The 22,906-nt window shown below is 40.0% G+C and overlaps 1 protein-coding gene across 2 annotated transcripts; it reads left to right on the top strand.

Annotated features, from left to right (window-relative positions):
• The first annotated feature begins 7,974 nt into the window (after positions 1-7,974).
• Positions 7,975-21,224, top strand: adra1d (adrenoceptor alpha 1D). Of its 2 annotated transcripts, XR_014531916.1 has the most exons (3): positions 7,975-9,509; positions 18,842-20,249; positions 20,330-21,224. XR_014531916.1 is itself a non-coding variant. In XM_083532261.1 (2 exons), the coding sequence occupies exons 1-2, from the start codon at positions 8,597-8,599 to the stop codon at positions 19,393-19,395; spliced, it is 1,467 nt and encodes a 488-aa protein (XP_083388387.1). In that variant the 5' UTR covers positions 7,975-8,596; the 3' UTR covers positions 19,396-21,224. The 2 variants fall into 2 exon arrangements, 1 of the variants encoding a protein (XP_083388387.1); XM_083532261.1 differs by having other exon boundaries at positions 18,842-21,224.
• Positions 21,225-22,906: the final 1,682 nt, after the last annotated feature.

Genomic DNA, 22,906 nt, shown 5'->3' with positions numbered 1-22,906 from the left:
TTCCTTTAACTCTAAATTAAAATATAAATAATGTGTAAAACAATTACCTCTCATTTAGTAGCATAATGAAGTTTCGTGGCAGACACGAGCGACAGCTCCTATGCAAATGGCACGGAGAGAGCTCGTCTGAAGCAGTGTGCAGTTACACCGCCGTCCATATGAAGCCTTCGCATTAACAGGAAGACGGAAAGCGTGCGATCGTCTTAGTCAACCGGTTGTCTGTTTTTTTTTACCTCTTTAAAAGTCGAAATGTTGAAACTTCTTGCTTTATTTCTTTGAGGTGTAGAGGTGTGATGGTCTGGTCTTAGGTCAAAGGGGCAGATCAGCTGGTCATCTGTGTGTGTGTGTGTGTGTGTGTGTGTGTGTGTGTGTGTGTGTGTGTGTGTGTGTGTTAGTCATGCGGATGTCCCCTACTAGGAGAGATCTGTGAAAAGAATGACCCTATGGACCACAGCCGCTCCCTCAGTGCTAAACCCCCCCCCCCCATCCCCCCCCCGCCCGCTGCCCTTTTATCAGCCCACCACCCCTGAGACCCAGCTGTGAGCTCTGAGGGACGACTCGGTGAGTTCATCCCAAATCCCCGAGGACAGAGTCGTTGGATGGCGTTTGAAGTTGGTCATGTGATCGTGTGTCATTGTCAGACACTCCGGAATCAGAGTTTGTTTGTTGTGTCTGTAATGCGACTCTAATACGCTCTGAAACCGTTATGACCAGTAACAATGGACACAAACTGGTAATTATGTCTGTGGCAGCGGGGGCGTGGCCAAGCGCCTTTACCAACTCAGCCAACGGGGAGGGTTCCATTATTGATTCGAGAATATTCTCAAATATAATTGGTCGGAGGATCTTGAATAGTTTCTTATAACGACTTTATATTAATATGCTTGATCTAATAAGTCATTTCTATGGTAACAGCTCTTTTCAAGGGAAAGGCTTCATGGACAAAAAACAAAAGTTTGTAATCGTCGATGTTGGCAATTTTTCTAAAAGTAAGAAGGTGTTTGAATATTTCTGGAAGGAGTCTCCAGTGTCAGTGCTCTGTTCCAGTCAGATTTCTTTAGGCTTTATACAAGAAACATGAAATAATCACTATTGTCACCCAAGTACCTGCCATGGAGCTTCTTCACCACAATAGATCATTTATAGACTCCTCGTGTTCCAATCACAAACTGTTTAATGTGTTTAGGAAGGTGGGAGTTTAGTGGTTAAAGCATTGGACAGGATCAGAAGGTTGTGAGTGCAAAAATCTATCTATCTATCTATCTATCTATCTATCTATCTATCTATCTATCTATCTATCTATCTATCTATCTATCTATCTATCTATCTATCTATCTATCTATCTATCTATCTATCTATCTATCTATCTATCTATCTATCTATCTATCTATCTATCCATCCATCCATCCATCCATCATCCATCATCCATCCATCCTTGTATTGATGTAGGGTTAGTAATCTGCAGGACACAAACCAGGTGTACCCAAAGACAGGAAGTGATTAAAGACTGCAGGTAAGTGAGTGCTGTGCCTATGGAGTATGCTGCTCTTTTAAGCCACTGTGCTTTGAGGAGGAGGTGCTTTATGGTGTAAGTGAGCGTCCAGCACCGGCTATCAGCTCAGTACCAGGATGATGAGGGCTCTTATCAGTGCAGCTCCTGCTCCAAGCACTAATCTTAAGCTCTTTATTAGCTTTTTCAAGACACGGAAAGTCCTGAAGAAATCTTACGACTGGTCTTAAGTAAGAGAGTTAAATCTAAATGTTTTATAAATGAAACCAGATTCATCAAATCACAATCCAGAATTTAATTTGTGCCATGTGTTCTATGACATGATCTATAGCCCAAGTTTGATCCCGGCGATTCTACATGCATTCATAGCTAGTAGATGAAGCAAAACAGCTTCACACACTCTCAGCATCTGGACAGTTTGTTTCTCCAAACATTCAGCTGAAATACTTTGCTTTGCCACTTGGAAAACTCACCAAAGGTGCTCTTTACTGGTTGGAGATTTAGTTCCTCCCAGAGCAGTTCAATAGTATTTAGGTGCAGTTACTGGGCAGGTCATTCCATAGATAGATAACAATCCAGATGAAAGGTTGGACGTTTCTATCATATGCTTCATCGTCTTGTTGTATGGTTTCAATGAGCCACAGTCCAATGGAATAGTGAAGTATGGAAATTTAGCCATGTTGGTCTAGGATTCCTTTGGAATAAGTCTCCAAAACAACCCCAAACCATTAAACGTCCACCTTCATGTGTGAGTGTGGGGTGAGGGAGTCTGATCACATCTCAACAGGTCTCCGTTTTACACAAGTTCTTCTGTTAGAGAAAAAAATGTCCTATTTGGAATCCACACTTACTTCTTACACTCATACACTGTACAATCTTTTGTGAGTTTTAGATTTTGAGGGGACGGAACGTGAGTACAATCCATCAAAGGAAATACCAGGGATGTTTTTTCAGGAGATGTCGGGGAGCTCGGGGATGAGCGAAAAGGAGAAATAAGAGCAAAAGTCAAGGCTTCGTCTCGTCGTGTCGCAGAGACGGCAAGTATAAAACTCATAACTCTTCCTACTATCATTCACGATGTGTCAGAAGGCTTTCAGCACATCGGCAGGAATGCAGGAAGCAGCATTTTGGAGGTTCATTTATATTCATTTGTCCTCATGTTCCGTACCACATTTAATCCTTAAACACTGCTTACGGATGATTTATTGCTGCAGAAGCGATTAAAGGCCATACGGCACACTGTACAAGTTTCATTTACTGTATAACAATAAATGTAGGTGTAGAAAGTAATGATGAGATAAAGCAGGTCCTGAAGAGTTTTGATTCACACAGTTGACACTGTTCACATGACTAAAGAACCGTTCATTTTTCGTGCAACAGGTCAGTTCCTGTTCTCCTCAGTTAAAACGCTTGTTCCATCATCACCTGCAATGGCCAATAAAAACCTGCAAATAGAAAATATCTGTAGTATTTGGTGGGCTGGGACAGAGCTGTAAGTGCATTGAGCACATGGTAGAAGTTCATGGGGGCTCAAGAGGTGATAGCAGTGTGGAACAAGTAGTGGTTAATGCCCAGGTTTTGAATAGTAATTTGGCAACCATTCTGCTATTCAAACTCTTGTCTTTAACATCAGTGGTAGTGGTGTGGACCCTCTGTAGTTATGATATTTATTGAAAAGCCACAAGTTCAAATCCTGGTACTTGGACCCAGAATAGTCGGTGCTTCGATAGGAGGAGAATGATTTGATTATGATCTCACAGTCTAATCTTTGCAGAAGTGCTATGAAATGAAGATCATACCATTTTAATTATTAGGCTCAATGTCTGATTTCTCATGGAAATACTGGTTAATAAATATTTATAACATGCGTGAATAAATCCAACCCCTCCTATGACAGACTTTCCACAGTTTGTGACCAAAACAGGAGCATCTGGATGGCAGGGATTCTGAATAGTTTCACGACCACTCGGTATCGTCCTCCAGCCACCACCACTTTTGCGGATCATTTTAGTGACTCGGTTCTTTGAATCTCCTTCATTAAAATAAATGAATCTTTTTGTGAGTCATGCAATTCATTTCATTTTCCTCTAGTCATAAATAAAACAATGTTATGTTTTCAATAAGCAGATCACCGACACGTCTGCACACACCAACTTTAACTATATTTCCCATCATTTTGATATATTGTATATAAAAAAACTGCAAAGTGTATACAGGAGTCATGTAAAAAAAAAAGAATAAACGGCGCGGACCAGAGGACTCACAGGGTGAACTACTCAATTCTCTTTCCTGTCCGTAACCTAAGGTGATTTTGCAATGCTTTGCTCGTGCACATCCAGTACAAAATGAACAAATCGCTCTTTGCGAGTTATGTTAAAGACTTGTTCAAAATGAACGACTCGTCACTGCACATGTGAAGGAAAGACTTGACAATTCTGATTCCAGTATGTAAATTCATAGACGAGGACACCCCTAGAATGTGTAGCCGTGGTTTAAACAACCCTGAAGTTGTTCAGAAGCCCCCTCCGGCTCTGTCCTGGCAGTCGGTTTGACCCTATTAGTAAAAGGTCTGCGTTAGGAGCAAAGAAAAGTGACCAGGTTGACCTAAGTGGAGGAGGGGCGCAGCATTCTCAGCATTACTGCAGCCCTGGTCGAGCCCTGGTCGAGAGCTCCTCCACAACAATCCACCCTGGGAGTCTCATGAGTCCTATCAGGATGCTGGAGCTGTAATGAAAGCTGCTCAAAACATACTCGCCGGATATCAATCCAGTGTGCATTAAGTCATGTGTGTGGGGGAGATTCACTGCGCAGATGATACACAGTGCCACAGTTGCGGGAGACATGCGATTAAAAATATTAAGAAAAAAGACACCTGGAGAGCGTCTCAAGAGACACAGCAGATCAGCTCCAGTTGAGTCAGGTATATTTTTTTATTTGAGCATGAGGACGGGTTCCCTTTTGAATCAGGTTCCTCTCAAGGTTTATTCCTCATACCATCTCAGGGAGTTCTCCCTTTCTACTGGTTTACTCGTTAGGAATAAACTTATAAGGACGAGAACTGTTTTCTCTATATTAATCTATTGAATAAAATGATTGACGTGGTTGGGAGGAGGGGGACAAGTTGTTGTCGAGTGACCTAAAAAGCTAAAGCTGGAGCAATTCCAGTTTAGGTACAAATGATTAATCTTTGTCCATAAACCTGTCAGGAGACAGGAGACAGTAATGTCTGAGATTGTGGCACACACTCGAGTCTCTGACATCCGAAAACCGTTTAAAAATCACATCAAGCTTCACAGGACAAAGAGGATTAAAAAAACTGAAAAACACTGAAAAACCTTAAATAATAGAATTTAATTCAAACTTTTTTCAAAGTAAACTCAAAATCTCAAAAACTCAAAGTATTAGACTCAAAATCACTTTTATGGACAAAAACATGAAGATGTTCCACTAGATTTTGTGTTGATTAGTGTAATATTTGTTCAGCCACAAGGGTGTTAATAAAGTCAGGTAGTGATGGAGGTGAGAAGGTGAGGAGGTTCAATAAGGCTGGAGATCTATAGAAGGAGATCTTCCATTCCAAATCATGGAAAGCAGATCTTCATGGAGCTGGCTTGTTTTTTGCGTCATGCTGGAACAGGTTTGGGCCTTGTAGGAAAATGTCATGCTCAGTATCAACTATTTTTTACTGTACAGTGTTGAAGTTTGATATATTTTATAAGCAATTTGTTGGTATCACTTTATTCTAAGGATCAGAAATGAGTCAGTAATTATCATCTATTTATAAGGCCTTTATTGGTCATTATCTTGTTTTTGTCTTTTTGCCCCTTTACACTTGTTTTTGTCTTAACAATGGATTTTTGGCTAGAGATAAAAGGTCAAGAATCCAAGAATTTAAATCCCATCACCACCAGACTGCTTCTGCTGAGCTGCAAAAATAAATGAATGTTCAAGCCTATTGTTGGGCCCTTGAGCAAGGCCCTTAACCCTGTCTGTACTAGGGCTGCTGAATAATTGCTTTGACCCCAGTTTTTTAACAAGCTTGGATATGTTCTGTAGAGTCTAAGTGACAACTAAAACCCCTTTTCTCTGGATTCCATCTGATTTTCATCTCATTTGTAAATGGATCTTTGCAGACACCAATTAGCTGCAGGGTTACTTCAGTGCGTGTTGCAGCACGGGGCTTCGGTGCCTTTTTAAAATCTGTAGTGGCTAATATCAGTCCCAGTTTCATATTTTTTGACGGATTTAATCAGATGTTTCAAACTGACAAAAAAAAAAAACAAGTTGATCACTTGGAGTGGTCAGAGATGTCAAAACAACAAAACAACAACACATCCAGTATGGCTGCATTTCTCCACAGCATTAACCATTAAACAATTTCATGTCTTGGGTTATGGTTAGGGTGTCTTTCTTACAGTGTTCTCGGTACCTGTAAGAGTTCTTCACTTGTTCCTCTGAGAGAACTCTAAGGGGTTAAACTGGAGAACACTAATGACCAACGGCAAACCTTTAGAGCGTGGGCTACAAAGTTAATGCATGCACTTTCAAAAAAACGGTTTCTTAAGGGTTCTCTATAGGTTCATTATAAAATTGAGAAATAAAAAATGGATTCTACAACTAGGTCATTTTTGATATGACAATTTTTTTTTCCAAAACAATATTAGATGGTTGATAATCCTACAGTCGGTAGAACCATGGTCAAATCATTTCTACTGAAATGCTCTGAAAAACAAATTTCAAAATCCTACACGGTTTATGGAACACTTAAATGGTTCTTCAAAAGATTTTTGGATAATTACAAGTTCTTGGCTTCACACAAAATAATACTTGGAAGTCTTTCTGGTATGAAAACTCTTTGCTGTTCCATCAAAATATTTCCTGTCAAATTTGGTTCAATCAAAACCATCAAAGTAGAATTTTTGCAAGGAAAAACCCTCAAATATCCAAGGATTTCTTTTCCTTCGTATTAACTCCATATTACTCCAAATTATTGGTTATTGCTTTGTTCTGGGTTAGAACCTTGAAGAACCCTTAAAACAATCATGTGCTACTTGCAGATTATATTGAAATCCATCTATAAGTAGCAGGAGAAGTGTGAAGAGACCAAGACTGGTTTTGTTCACAAAACTCACAACTTCATTCACTTATTGTTTTATTTACTTTTCCTCTTTTTTTATGCTTTGCAGCTCTGTTTTCTTAGATCAGTCCTGTGCAGAGTTATTAACCCCTCATCTACAGCCCCCAGGGGCATCATAAAGACGCTTCCCTTTAGGGGTTTATCTTTGTGTACTGAACCCACGGGCAGCAGCTGCACTGTGTCATCATAAACTGACCCAACAGCTCGCTATGTCACTTACCATGTTCGTACAAGCAGAACAAATTCAGCAGCACTGAGGAGTCACAGAGACCATGTTTTATTTATAAACACATTTTTTAGAGGAATTGAGGATAAGAATTAAATAAAACATTTCAGATACTCGCTCAGTTCAGATTTATTTTACACACACATTCAGAAAAGTAACACATTTATTTGAATGTGTTTATAGTATTTTATGCTACTAAGCATACATAAAGTTTGCAAAATCAGAACTGTATACTGTTAACAACAACCAATCAGTGACCACCACCTTTCTGTACAACCAATCAGTGACCACCACCTTTCTGTACAACCAATCACTGGCCACCACCTTTCTGTACAACCAATCACTGGCCACCACCTTTCTGTACAACCAATCAGTGACCACCACCTTTCTGTACAACCAATCACTGGCCACCACCTTTCTGTACAACCAATCAGTGACCACTACCTTTCTGTACAACCAATCAGTGACCACCACCTTTCTGTACAACCAATCACTGGCCACCACCTTTCTGTACAACCAATCAGTGACCACCACCTTTCTGTACAACCAATCACTGGCCACCACCTTTCTGTACAACCAATCAGTGACCACTACCTTTCTGTACAACCAATCAGTGACCACTACCTTTCTGTACAACCAATCAGTGACCACCACCTTTCTGTACAACCAATCACTCACCACCACCTTTCTGTACAACCAATCACTCACCACCACCTTTCTGTACAACCAATCACTCACCACTACCTTTCTGTACAACCAATCAGTGACCACCACCTTTCTGTACAACCAATCACTGGCCACCACCTTTCTGTACAACCAATCACTGGCCACCACCTTTCTGTACAACCAATCACTGGCCACCACCTTTCTGTACAACCAATCAGTGACCACTACCTTTCTGTACAACCAATCAGTGACCACCACCTTTCTGTACAACCAATCACTCACCACCACCTTTCTGTACAACCAATCACTCACCACCACCTTTCTGTACAACCAATCAGTGACCACTACCTTTCTGTACAACCAATCAGTGACCACCACCTTTCTGTACAACCAATCACTCACCACCACCTTTCTGTACAACCAATCACTCATAGAACTGATAGAATTCTCTTAGTATATAAAAGAAAATGCATGTAAGTTATCATAAGTGTCTTTAGAAAAACCTTATTTTTCCTTCTTGAAGTTTATAAATATGAAAAACTTTTTCCCTATCCCTTTTCAGCATGCGTTCGTTACTTTCCCCTGAAACCAGTTTGCACCTAACCCTTGTCCCAGGAGAGCCGCGCTGCAGTCCCTCTGCTGGTGTGGTTCTAAAGCGCACGGTTGCGTGGTTATGAAGCGTCACTCAGTTGGGAGGAGAACCTGAACACGGGTTTACGCGCAGCCCCAGAGTGGAGAAGCGCGCAGCACTCGAGCCACCGAAACCAGCGACAAACCCGGAGCGTGCGTCTGGAGAAGAACTGCGGAACTCTACCTCACATGACTCAGCAGGTGGATGAGTGAAGTCTTGCGAATCCTGTACCTGAAAGAAGACTCCGGAATGGATTCCCGAAAGCTGAAAGTGAGACCCGAGTGAACGCGCGGGTGTGTGAAAGAGAAAAACATGGACGGAAGGGTGGATGGATGGATGCGCGTCTCTCTGTCAGCTATGGAAAATGAAAGTGTGCTGCGCTTTAAAATGAGACTCGTGTAAAACTTTTCTTTATGGAGTTTCACCATGCCATTGTCTAATCGGAACCAGAGTCATGACGCGCTCAACGTGTCGCTCTCCGAGATCTCCAACAACAGCGCGAACGCGACGCTGGACGCGCAGGTCGTGGCGGTGGGAATCTTCCTGGCCGTCTTCATCCTGGCCGCGATCGTCGGGAACATTTTGGTCATTCTTTCGGTTTTGTGCAACAAGCATCTGCAGACAGTCACCAACTTCTTCATAGTGAATTTAGCCATCGCGGATTTACTCCTGAGCGTCGTGGTGCTGCCCTTCTCCGCGTCGCTGGAGGTGTTTGGATGTTGGATGTTTGGACGCGTCTTCTGCAACATCTGGGCTGCCGTGGACGTCTTGTGCTGCACCGCGTCCATCCTGAGCTTGTGCATCATCTCCATAGACCGGTACATCGGCGTCAAATACTGCCTCAAATACCCCACGATAATGACCGAGCGCAAAGCCGGGGTCATCCTGGTCCTGCTCTGGGTCTCCTCGGTGGTCATCTCAGTGGGACCGCTTTTAGGCTGGAAGGAACCTCCGCCGTCTGACGAGAGCATCTGCAGCATCACAGAGGAACCCGGCTACGCGTTGTTCTCCTCGCTGTTCTCCTTCTACCTCCCGCTCATGGTCATCCTCGTCATGTACTTTCGGGTCTACGTAGTGGCTCGGAGGACGACTAAGAGCCTGGAAGCAGGAGTGAAGCGAGAAAGGAACAAGTCCATGGAGGTGGTGCTGCGGATCCACTGCCGGAGCTCACCGGAAGACGCCGGCGCGGGTTCCAAGAGCAAGAACAATCCGCTGCGCAGCTCGCTCTCGGTGCGCCTCATGAAGTTCTCCAGGGAGAAGAAAGCGGCGAAAACTCTGGCTATCGTGGTCGGGATGTTCATTGTGTGTTGGCTGCCGTTTTTCTTCGTCTTGCCTCTAGGTATGAGATGTTTCTGTGGCGGTCCATTGTGTGTGTGTGTGTGTGTGTGTGTGTGTGTGTGTGTGTGTGTGTGTGTGTGTGTGTGTGTGTGTGTGTGTGTGTGTGTGTGTGTTTGTGCACGAGCGCTTTTAAAATTTTTTTAGCAATAGCAATTTCAAACGAATCCACGTTCTGAATGAGGTCTCCAAAACAGTTCTTCAGTTTAACGCTGGTGGGGGTATTTATTTCTGCTTGTTTTTAATTCCTTACTCGATTTAATGAAATTTTATTTGCACTGGTTTTAATTTTATGTTTTTTTCTTGTTTAAAGACAGAGAATGAAGCATATGTTATTTTTCTTTCCTGTTTATTTATTTAATAGTGTTTTATATGTTTATTATTTTTCGACATTTAAACGTGCACAGTCTATGATGTAAAAGAAAAAAAACTGTTTTGGTAAAATTCTACACTTTAATTTATTTTAATTGTATTTTTTTCGTTATACTTTAGTTGCGCGCGCAATCTGACCGACTAAATCAAATGAACAGTTAAAGAGTCTAATCCGCTCGTTACGCTTTATTTGAGTCTCATAAGTGAGTCGCGGTAATTAAACAACGGGGATTAGTTGTGAGCATCACACTGGACGTAATGCTCCTGGGTTTTCGGGGGTAGAAGCGCATTTGTTGAGGCTTTACTCGCGCGCGTTAAATACCTATAAATACCCCAAGCACGCGCATACCAAACAGACGCCTACTGCACACGTGCACGCCGAAATAAATACTGCACGTGGGAGTGCAAAAAAAAAAAAATTTGAGGCAATGTGTTTTTTCATACCACTTTGTGAGATGTTTGTGGACATGGCATAATGGGACCTGCATGCTGATGTAGAAGTGAGTTTGCACAATGGAACACAATGTTCCGTTTTCCTGACAAGTCTAAATAAGTCGTGTGAAGAGTTTGTTTCTCATCCCCAAGGGGAATTTGGGGAAGATTTTTGGTTTGTATCTTTGATGATACAATTTAGAGCCTTTAAGTCTTCTAAGTGCATGGTAACAAATACCATGTTGGAACTTTAGAACTTAAACAAATCATTTGAAGTGTTCCTGACCATTTAAATCCATTTTTATGACAGACTTTTTCTCTTCCAGTCTTCTGGGAAAAAGTTTCACTAGATTTTGGAGATTTCTGAGCAGTCCACTACAAGGGTGTTAGTAAAGTCATGTGCTGATGTAGGTGAAGTGAGGAGGCCTGGGATGTGATCAGCATTTCGAGGAAGCATTTCGATTTGATCAGGTGTGTCCCTTGTTGTCAGTTGTGGCACCTGCAACCAGACTTCCACAGCTTTATGTTCTTAACGGGATTTTTGAACAGAGTTCTATGCTTCTAACGAGAACCTGTTTTTCACCATATTTTCTGTATGATTAATTCGCTACAGCCTTTTAGTTTGCACGGGGACACGATTGACGGCTTCATCGTGCAGACCAAAATAAATACATGGTATTCAATTCGACTGATTTGACACTAACCTGGATAATCGATCCATGAATTCTCTGATTAATAAAGGATAAGGTGAAGCCAAGAAGCTTTCTTCTGCATAACGACCACCATGGCGACCTGCACTAATTACAGCGAGGTTTTCCCGCCCATGATTTAGCCCTTCGTTACAGCTTAGCCCTGAGTGATTTCTATATGAAGGCACCATTAATTAATCAGGGTTAAAGAATTTAATGCATCCGAAGTGGAAATAATGGAAAAGGTAAAAGCCAAGCTGCCGTTCACACAAAGCATCCAATCAGCTGCGGGTTCTATAATTAAACTGGATATTACAGCAAAAAAGAAAAGCTTTTTTTAATAAATCAAAAAGGTGTAACGAAAATATTGCTCATTTGTTTTTAATGCAGCAAAGCTTTCCACGATGCTTTTTTTTTTTACACATGTGCACACATGCATGAACCAGAATTATGGTCATGCCTCCAAATACTTTAGTCTCATTCCTTACAGGCCCCATGTGATAGCAAATCAGGTTGAGGTCTGAACAAACAGAGTGGTAGAAATTCCACATTAATGCAGAATGGAGACCATGAGATTAGCATGTTTCTGCTGGATATTAGTCTGCGATTTGACGACAACTATGCCAACTATTCCCCTTTGACCTGCTTTGTATTTTGCCATAATCACATTTAATTGAAAAGGGCAGTCAGGAAAACAAAACCACATATGCAAACATGTGAAGAGCTTCAGGCTAAGAAAAAAGTGTTGAGGCCAAAATAAGGGAACTTGTTTTGTCTGAGAATTTTTAATGAATCATTCAGTAAAAAGCTGAGCACCGGTTAGGCTTCATAACTGGATCCCACAGTAATTCCTTTGAGTTAGAGGTTTGCATTAGGGATTAGGATGTCACAGGAAATCCTGCAGGAGTAGGCAGGAGTGGTCAAAAGGGTCTACAGGAATGAGTGGGAGTGGTCCAGAGTGTCTACAATGATGAGTAGGATTGATTTAGAGTACCTAAGGAAGGAGTGAGAGGGTCTGCAAGAATTAGTAGGACTGTTGTTCTTAAGCAACAGGGTAAATTTATATTTTACTACTGCTGGAAGGTCTGAGGAAAAGTCATGTGCATGAAGCTGAGCTTTTTGTTCAAATCAAATCAAATAAAATTTGTCACATACACATACATACAGAGTACGACATGCAGTGAAATGCTTTATACGACTGTCCGGCATGAGGGAATAGAATGGGGAGAAAAATAAACCAAGAAAAAGAAGGCAGATAAATAAAGAGTATAAACTATATTAAATATAAAATATATAAAGATATACAGTATATGACAAAGTGTATATACAAGGTACGCTTATGACAGTAAACAGTAATCACATAAGGGTTGATGTGATTGTCCTTAAAGTGACCGTGTGCGGTGTGGTGTGGTATAAATGTATAAAGGGTCACCAAGATGGCGCCGGTGAGGTCGGCTGCTGTCTCGGCTGCCGTCTCTCTCAAACACAAAGAGAATGAGGAGCAGCTTCTTCCCACAGGCCATTCAGAGTTTAAACCAGGAAACACCCAGGATCTAAAAACTGGCCCACTCTCTCCATCATCACACTTTTCTACAACACTTTAATCTCTAGACTGTCACTTTAACTGTGGACTGTGGTGGCTGTGCATCTCTAAGGAAATCTCCTCTAAAAAGCAGAAGTGGAAAGGAAACTAAACTTTTGCATTAATCGCTGGATATTTACACATTTGTGTGGATTTGTAGAGGGATTTATGCCCCCAGTATAGAAACTATCAGAAATCCAGTTCAAGGAAAAGTCTTTCTATTTTATACAAACCGTGCGGAAAACTGTGTTAAAGCAAATCAACTCGGTGTTCACAAGCGCACAGTAAAAAGTCTGAGTATAGCTTCTGCAAGGCGCCGATGAATGGGCCGATACGAGATCTGATAAGGATGCCAGGTTGTCCCTGAAGTAATGGGTCTTATCGATGCCAGTAATCAGTTTAATTTTTATTTAGTTCAGTTTATAGAAAGGTTTCTCTCACCACTCTCAAACACATTACATTTTCATTCGGTTTGGACTTTTTTATTCCGATTGAGGTGTTTATATGAAGCATTTTTATTCGGATTGGACTTTTAAACCTGACTACATGCTCCATGTAAACGTACCTATTGTCTGTAGGAATATGTGTGATTGGTCAAGAATGTCTTTAAGAGTGGTCAAGCATTTCTTGCAAGAGTGAGCAGGATTTGATAAATGTCTGAAAGTGTGAAAAGGATCAGTCAAAAGTGTCTGCAGGAATTTGTTAGATTAGACCGGAGTGTCTTTGGGAGCAAAGAGATTGGAGAACACTGCAAATTTGACCAGGACAAGTCAAAAATGTTTTTAGGAGCAGGTTTGGAGAACATTGTCTACAAGAGCAGGTGGAACTGGAAGTATATTCCTGGTTTTGGTTAGAATGTTTTTTAAATGGTTCATATGTTGTTTGCTTTTTTATACCAATGAAAAACTGTGTACGTTTTTGGGGTCTTGCAAAAATGGTGCTCCTGTTATAGAAAACACTTAATGGCTGTTTAAATAGAAACTGTAGAAGTAAAAATATTATCACATATCTTGTAAAGAGTTTCAGATTATTAGCCAAGCTAAGCAGTTGTCTGGCATTGTGGTGGGATTCTAGATAAAACCTTTAAGCATTGTTTCATAGAAACACAAAGAAGAGACTTTTCAGATTCAGGATGTTAAATAGAAAGCTTTCTAAACATTTTTTAGTTTTCAGAGCTTCTGAAAGTTACCACACCAGCACTGGTTTGAAAACTAAAATCCTGCAATTCCTGAAAACTTCTCAAAACCCACAAGATCAGTGAGATTAAGTATTTATTTTCCCCAATAGTTAGCAAAGGATGCTGCAAAGTAGCCATGAAGATTAGCAAGACCTTTCACAGATCTTTGAGTACAACTCAAAGCTGATTTACTTTTAGAAAATAAAACTAAATCCAAAATCCTCAAGGGTGCTTCAGCTGCAGGAGTGTTTTCATTTATAGCCTCTTACAGGCAGTGAAGAACCCCCAAGGAATCATAATTAAGTGTAGTGTAGCTTTTTGGGCTGAAGAAAAAACTGATATTACATTAATAATTATTTAATAGAATTGGGGAAAAAAATTAATGGTTATTATATTAGCATAAATAAACCAGGGATTGTTCTTGTTTCTTGGTAGCTACAGCCTGAGATGAGACTCAAGCTGGGAAGCTCAAACATGACAAGTAGTGCTCTGAGGGATAAAACTATATATGCAAGTGCTAATCAAGGTGAGAAGAAACAGGTGTAAGTGATTAGTGACCCACGGCTGTGTGACTGCGGGTGTAGTGACTGATGGGAGTCTTAGTCCAGGGCCATAATACACGTAAAAAGTCTTTAACACTTAAATTGTCTCAGGTTATATTTAACTCCGCAGGTTAGCCTTTTTGGTCAGCTTAGATTTTTTAGGTTAGTATTTTCTCACTAAGTCAACTTATGGTCACTTTTAGTTCCAGTCACTTGATCTTTTTGTTTTTTCAGTCACTCACTTTAGTTTGAAAGCTCGTATGGTGACTGATTCACAGCAGCAGAATTGGTAAATCTTGTGCAAGTTTAGTATAGCTTCACCAAAGTGACCAATTTGTGTGTCCAGTTGAGAAGATTAGAAAGCAGGTCCCATATTTAGAGACTAAAACAAATATGTATATACAGTGGTGTGTGTGAAAAAGTGTTTGCTTCCTGATTTCTTTTTTTGCATGTTTTCACACTTTATTGTTTCAGATCATCAAACTAATTTTAATATTAGTAAAAGAGAACACAAGTGAACACAACATGCAGTTTTTCAAATGAAGGTTTTTGAAAAACAAAATCCCAAACTGCATGGCCCTGTGTGAAAAAGTGTTTGCCCCCTAAACGTAATAACTGGTTGGGCCGCCCTCAGCAGCAACAACTGCAATAAAGCGTGTGTGATAACTTACACTGAGTCTGTTTCTGCGCTGTGGAGGAATTTTGTCACTCATTTCTGCAGAATTGTTGTAATTCAGCCACATTGGAGGGTTCACACCACTGTATGTGACTGTGATTGTCCTGAACGAACAGCTTAATATTCAGTTCTTTATCTCAGAACATTGGAGAGAAGAGCTGCTACAGGCCAAAACAAAGTGCACAATGTGTCCAGTGAACCAGGGCCGGGATGCCATGCTGATATTTTATTATGGGCTCATAACTGTATTTTGTGAGTAATGTGTTTTTATTTTCCCATACCACTGAGAACAGTCTGCTGTGAGGGAGAATTTATAATAATATCATGCCAAAGGAAATAATTGAATCATGCCAAAGCCAAATGTAACATGAGGCCATTTGTCCACATTTTGCAAAGATTCTAAAAATACATGCGAAATATAGCGTAGTTTTATTTCTGTAGAGGAACAAATAGAAAAAAACCACGATGGGTTTAACAGTAAGATGTACATCATCTTATATCTATACACAAAGGTGTATATGTACTTTAAAGCAGGAAATATATGTAGTCGGCAAATATATATATATATAATTTATTTTTATTTTTATAATGATTACATATAAACCAGGTAATAAAGCATATTTCTAAATATATTTCTTAATTCAGTCTATAATTACAAAAAAAAATTAACTCTGCTTGAAATTTGTAAAATATATTATTATTCACAAAGATTTAGTATAAGATACAATTACAAAGCAAATGTATCTATGTTCCAGATACTTATGACTTCCTGATTGTGTTAGCAGCACACAAAGGAAATTAGACATTAAATGTACACAAGTGTATCCACATTTAGTCTCCATTTTCTCTTATAATCAGCTCCATTTTTCTGGGTAGATGTTTCACAAGATTTTGTCCAAATACTTTTGGCAATAAAGTGTATCATTAATACGGTTCTTGTTCACATTGCTGTCATTTTCAGAAGGTTTTTACATACTGTAAGTATCAGGGAGCCATTAAACATTATTTGCAATATTGCTGTTGTTTTTATGGTTTTTGGGAGACACGTGCATGTTCCTTTGATTCTTGGGCAAGAAACTCAGTCATGTAAAGATATAAAGATTGACCAAACAAATCCACAAATGTCCAGAAACTTTATTTAATTTGAAAACGTCTTCCTTTGCATGAAGAATCATAAAAATGCTAAAAATAAGATGTGCTGAAAAACGTGAGAAAACACAGCTGATTGTTCATGTCTGGTGAAGTGACGGATGTTGATTTATCTGAAACAAGAGGTCATAATCTTTGTAAAACAAAAGGAAGGTGATGGGTGGGTCGGTGGGGGGGGTCGGTGGGTGGGTGTGTGTGTGTGTGTGTGTGTGTGTGTGTGTGTGTGGGGGGGATTTGGAATAATGTCAATCCCAAAACTCGCATATCTAAAAGTCAAAAAAGAGAGAAAACAAGGGACATCAATACTTTTACAAAGAAATTACAAGTAAAGCTAAGTTTAATAATAAAACAAACATTAAAAAACATACTTTTGTGATCGTCTCAAACTGGAGTCAAAAATGCAAAAATGTGGAATGATGTAACACTGATGACGTCTCTGAAACAGTCAAAAAAGATATTAGTTCGATTTTTTTGTAATTAAGTTATAACTCAGCATGAAAAAAGCATGTTTCACTTCATGTACACAATTTGTTTTAACATGAAATCAAAGCTTTAAAAGTAGAAGACTTTCATGTGCTGTTGACTGTGTGTTTGTGCAGCGCTTTAGCATATTCGCACAGGATATTTCTAGCAAAGTATCATGAACATCGAGCTGACAAACCATACACACGTCATTTGCTTAAAAATGATGCATAAAGACGGCCGTATATCTTTCAGTGGCTCAAGTAACAAACATTTGCTAACAGATTTGTTTTAATGAGAAATCCTATAAACGTTTACATTCAAAGAACATTCCTGTTTGTTTGAAATTTTGCATATTAGCAAAGGAAGATGTACATCAAGATGAGAAAGCTGTTTAAAAAAAAAAACATGTAATCTACAAAACATGATGCACGTAGTCAGTCGATATGTTTAAGTGTAAATAATTTATAAATATATAAAAAAATCTTACCTTGTAAAATCTCCACATCTTTTTATCCAAATCCTTCTGGTCACTGAGTCTGACTGCAGCTCCTTTACTCCCTCACCCGAGTCCACAAGGCCAGGTGGTGATACGGCAGCACCTTTACTCCCCAACCCGGGTCCACAAGGCCAGGTGGTGATACGGCAGCACCTTTACTCCCCAACCCGGGTCCACAAGGCCAGGTGGTGATACGGCAGCTCCTTTACTCCCCAACCCGGGTCCACAAGGCCAGGTGGTGATACGGCAGCACCTTTACTCCCCAACCCGGGTCCACAAGGCCAGGTGGTGATACGGCAGCTCCTTTACTCCCCAACCCGGGTCCACAAGGCCAGGTGGTGATACGGCAGCACCTTTACTCCCCAACCCGGGTCCACAAGGCCAGGTGGTGATACGGCAGCACCTTTACTCCCCAACCCGGGTCCACAAGGCCAGGTGGTGATACGGCAGCTCCTTTACTCCCCAACCCGGGTCCACAAGGCCAGGTGGTGATACGGCAGCTCCTTTACTCCCCAACCCTGGTCCACAAGGCCAGGTGGTGATACGGCAGCTCCTTTACTCCCCAACCCGGGTCCACAAGGCCAGGTGGTGATACGGCAGCTCCTTCACTCCCCAACCCGGGTCCACAAGGCCAGGTGGTGATACGGCAGCTCCTTTACTCCCCAACCCGGGTCCACAAGGCCAGGTGGTGATACGGCAGCTCCTTTACTCCCCAACCCGGGTCCACAAGGCCAGGTGGTGATACGGCAGCTAGCCAAAGTGCACAAAATACGTACTGAAATGCATAGAAGATGAATGGAGCTGAAGTATGAACAGTGTGGTGGATCAATAAACTTGATGCATTCAATAATTTGGAGATAATCTCTAATGAGCATCTTTTCATCATCTCTATGTGCAGGTTTCCTACACATTTTGGAGAAGTATGGAAAAGAATGAAATTTAATTTGAGTTATTTTCAGGATTAGTGTGGAGAAAAAAAGTATTGAAAAATATTTGTATTGGTTTTCTAAAAGATAAAATTTAAGAATTTCTGAAAATCTTTTTATATATATATATATATATATATATATATATATATATATATATATATATATATATATATATATATATATATAAAAGAAATGCTTTGTGTACACAATGGCGGTTTCATCAAAAAAAAAAAATACAGCCACAATTTCGTTTCCAATCGTTACCCAAAAGTGCACTAAAATGTCTGAACATGCTTACGTCCTTGTACTTTTGGGGAAACTGCTAAATATGAAAGTGTGAACGTGGAGAATTTTAAGACCAAAAGGCTGTTTTCAAATTGATCCGGATTCATGTAGACTTAGCCTGAGGCTCAGTGATGCACGTGGGGAGTGAAGGCTGGACGTGTGGTTCGATCGAACAGAACCAACATCTCCTGTAACTCAGCACCAAAAAGGGGACCAACACAATATTTAGCATAATATTATTCCTGATCATTGTACTTACACTTTTTGGTAGATGCCCTTATCCAGAGCAACTTACGTTTATGCCATTTATTCACTGAGTAGTTGAAAGTTAAGGTCCTTGTTCAAGGGCCCATCTGTGGAAATTTGGTGCTGCTGGGATTTAAACTCATGACCTCTTGATTACAAGACTAACATCTTACCCAATGAGCTAGCACTTCCCAAGTCTACTTTTGGTTTTTCTCTGCCATGGGTTGCCAAATCATCAAAAATGGCAGTAATTTAATTTAAAGGAATAAATGTCTCTTTCTCTCTTCTCTGCCTAGGATCTTTCTTCCCTGCTCTGAAACCTTCAGACATGGTGTTTAAGATCATCTTCTGGTTGGGTTACTTCAACAGCTGCATCAACCCGGTCATCTACCCCTGCTCTAGTAAAGAATTTCAACGAGCCTTTACCCGCCTACTTCGCTGCCAGTGCCGTCGGCGCCGCCGCCGCTTACGCCGCTTCTATGACCAGCGCTGGCGTACGGCCCTTAGGGGCCCGGCTACAGACTCGCGGGGTGACTATCAACCCGGTTTCTCCCTCCACGAGTCCTGCAGCAGCTCCATTTTCTCCTGTCGGAGCAAAAGCCGTTCCCTTAACCTGAAAAGCTGGAATCTGTTCCCTCCCTTGCAGAAGTCCTCCTTCCGACTGAAGGAGAAGATGAACAATTTGTCGAACAAGATCAAGAGTGGTGCGGGGAAGAGCTCAATGCCCTCGCTGGACAGGACCGAGATCGATACGGTGGCCATGGGGATCTACAGCGATTGCAGTGAGCCAAGTGGCTATCAGATATACGATCTGACTGAATGTTACGGCTTGAAGGAGACAGATATCTAAGTCAAGATGTTGCTCAGACACAAAATGGGCAACTTGACAAAAACTATTCAAGATCACAGAAATGTTTTTGTTTACTTTTTTGTCTAAGACAAGGACAGACATTTCTTTCCCAGGGGTATTTTAAAACATTTGACTTTGAACACTGAAGGTGTATATGTTTCTTATTTGTCCCTGTAAAGTAAAACGACTGCTTTACTCCAGACACTGCCATCAATTGGCGTATAACCAGACTCGTGCACTCTGTAAATCTATTTTAGAGGCCTTTTAGTGTAATCATTTAAAGTCACCCAAAACTTTGTCTAGATTTATTATTTTTTAAAAGACAGAAAATTATGCTTTTAGGTTTTATTACTATTGTTTCAAAGACAGAACTTTCACTCTCATCCAAAAAATAAAGAAAAATTAATATACCCTTCAAATCCAAATCACTAAATGATTTTTGTCTATAACACAATATCCTAAAGTTTTAGCAATTTTTATAGCAGCTCTAAACAGCAGTTTTTTTTTCTCTCTTGAAGTTAATAAATCAATAAGAGGGATTGGTACCAATAAACCACAAAAAATCTGTTGCTAAGCAATTACACTGGAGATGTCTTTACAATTCACAACAATGCTCTCTGAGGATGGCAGTCACTACTGTAATTTTTTTTGTTTGGTTTCTGGAGGAAAAATCTAACGAATCGGTGAAGGCTCATCGCATTGAAAAATTTTTACGATGTACTTCGCCAGTATAGGAGGCTCAGATTAGTGCAATTAGTAGATTAAGTGTAAATATTCTATGTTTCAGATGTATAATTGGATGTTTTGATTATGTAGGAAAGATTTTTTTTTTCTATGTAGCTGAAGAAACACACGTACACTATAAGGACAAAAGCACTGGGACACTTGACTTTACCAGCTGTTTGTAGTTCTTCAGCAAACTGTTATCACAAAGTTGGAAGTAAACAATTGTATAAGATCATGATTAGGTCTGTGAAGATGGGTTGGAGTGAAGGATCTCCTGCTATAGAGGTTGTTTTGGGATGAATTGGATTGCTGATTGCACTCCAGGCCTCCTCACCTCACTTCCATCAGTACCTACTGGCATTACTAACAGCCTTGTAGCTAAATTTATCTCCACATATCAAGCGTAACATCTTCCCAGAAGAGTGGAGCTTAGTAAATATGGAATGAGATGTTTAAAAAGCACATAGCAATCTTATTTTCAGCTGTTCACCAACATTTGTGCATGTAGTGTACGTCTATCCATACAAAATCTAACGCTGTGCATAGGAACCGGGTGGAACCACTAAAACCATGATTATTAGCAAACAAATTGTACCTGATATTTTCAGCACCAGAAGTTACAAAAATATTGCACTGCAGTGGCACGTTTGAGCTGGAAACAAAACTCTTTTCAAGTTTCGGGTGACTTTCAAAAAAAGACTTTCAAAAATAGCTTCATCAAAGTAACAAAAGACCTCCATACAGTGAGCTACCTACAGTTTAACCGTGAAGTCTAAGGAAAAGCGAAAGTCCATGGTACCGTGTGTTATTTATGTGCTGACTTGCCGAGAGGTACTGTTGTGTTTACATGTAAAAGGCATATCGTTTAACCTGGAACAGGTCGTTTTTATTTAAATGGAACACAACGCACTACTTCTAGACGCCTTCATGTTCATACAGTTTTTCAAAATGGAAGTTCTTCGTGCAACCAAAAAAAAAAAAAACGACTACAAAAAAACTTTTCATTTAAATTCGTTTGTATTTGCAGATGTGTTGTCCAGCCATGACTGATGTAACACACACATACACATAAAAAACAAATAGAAATAAACCTTTTTTGAGCATTTCTTCTTTTTCTGCTTCATTCTTCTGATTTTACAGTGGAAAACGAAAACAGGTCCAAGTCTAGGATCAGATCGATGCCAAGCAGTGCCATGTGACATACCAGTGGGTCATTTTGCACACAAGTGAAATGTTACCTTCAAAAGTATTTACATGAAATGTCGAACAAACATCTGCTGTTTGAGGAAAACAACCCGAAATGCTGCTGAGTCAGCACATGACCTAGGGAATCCATCAGAAAACGCTGACATGAGCGACCGAATGGTGTAAACTGTTCTTCGAAGTGAAGCAAGATGTCATCACCTAATGTCCACCCCCAACTCAGAGTTCTGCGAATAAACTCATGCTAAGAGAAAGGGACGGCATGCCGGATGGTTCAAGTCATCACAAAGACTTCCTGTTGTGCATGGGTTTTTCAGCTGGAAAACATGGCATCCTGTAATAGGATGGGGGTGAGAACTTTGCGCTTACAATAGCTGCAATAAAACATTTGAACCTTCTACACAGAAGTTCCCATCTCTCTTTTGCTCTCACTCTCTCCATCTTTCTCTCTTTCAGGGTAGATTCCCGGCGTACCACTATGGGTTTTTTTGTTTTATTCCCCAGGAGCAGTATTTTTTCTCCTCAGGCCTGAATGTGACACTGACACTTATTCAGAATCAGGCAATGACAGCAGACGGATATGCGAGACGATTTAATTGCAATGCGCAATGCAGCTGACTCGTATGAGACACAGAGTCAGGCTCAGCTGGTTTATCCGGAAATTAATTGCTAATTATTTATTTCATGTCATTTCACATGAATATATTTATTTATTTACTCAGCACATTATAAATTCTGTCATCGTGTCGTGTATTGAACAATGCGTTTGGGCGGGGCACGGAATATACTGTATATATAAATAAAAACGGTTCCATTCGATTTTGCTGCATTCAGGGGAAACAATTCAAAACATAAAATTGCTGTTTATTATTAATGCAGTTTATTATTATTAGCATTTTACATTAAGATCAACAGTTTACATTTTAAAAACAATTTGAAATAAAATGCCTGCTTGGATAAATATAATATAAAATAATATTTTTTAATAATGTACACTAATATAAAATATAAAAAATAAAGTAGTATAAATCAAATGAATGCAGGAGACATTTAAATTTTATTGATTAAATTGAGTTAATCAATAAAATTAATTGATTAAAATGAAATAAATGGAAAAATGACAATAAATAGGTTGTTGTAAAAACCTTGGCGATGGCAGGAAGTGGCAGTGACTTCACACGCGCAAAACAAAATTTTTACAACTCACAACAATTCATATTTCTGCTATGGAGTAAATAGACACACAGGTTTTTTTATACCCGTGGCATTGTTGTGTATATTTTCAAGTTTAATAATCAAAAAAAAAATAATACACTGCGCTTAAAGTGTGAGGTGGAGTCTAAAGAAACTCGAAGTCCAACACGATACATTCCTGAGGGAACTCAGATCGTTACTACACATGTGTACGAACTGAAAACCCTGTACCCTAATGGTTCGGTGCGAATACGTGTAACCACACACTTAACAATATTACAACTAATTGGGTAAAAAGTAAACACAAAAACATTTAGAAATATTTCAGTTCTCCTTCACCTTCATGGTGCCAGTATGCTATTAGCTGTTATACTGCACTGTTTATGCT

Source organism: Silurus aristotelis (assembly GCF_946808225.1).
Source record: "Silurus aristotelis genome assembly, chromosome: 27".
Taxonomy (NCBI): Eukaryota; Metazoa; Chordata; class Actinopteri; order Siluriformes; family Siluridae; genus Silurus; species Silurus aristotelis.
The sequence above is the reverse complement of the archived record's forward strand: the minus strand, read 5'-3'. Positions and strand labels throughout refer to the sequence as shown.

What these genes read in the sequence shown, in the direction of transcription:
- adra1d (XM_083532261.1), top strand. Translation starts at nt 8,597, where the DNA reads ATGCCATTGTCTAATCGGAACCAGAGTCATGACGCGCTCAACGTGTCG. An exon ending in TTTCTTCGTCTTGCCTCTAG is followed by an intron (nt 9,510 to 18,841) that starts GTATGAGATGTT and finishes TTCTCTGCCTAG; the next exon opens with GATCTTTCTTCCCTGCTCTG.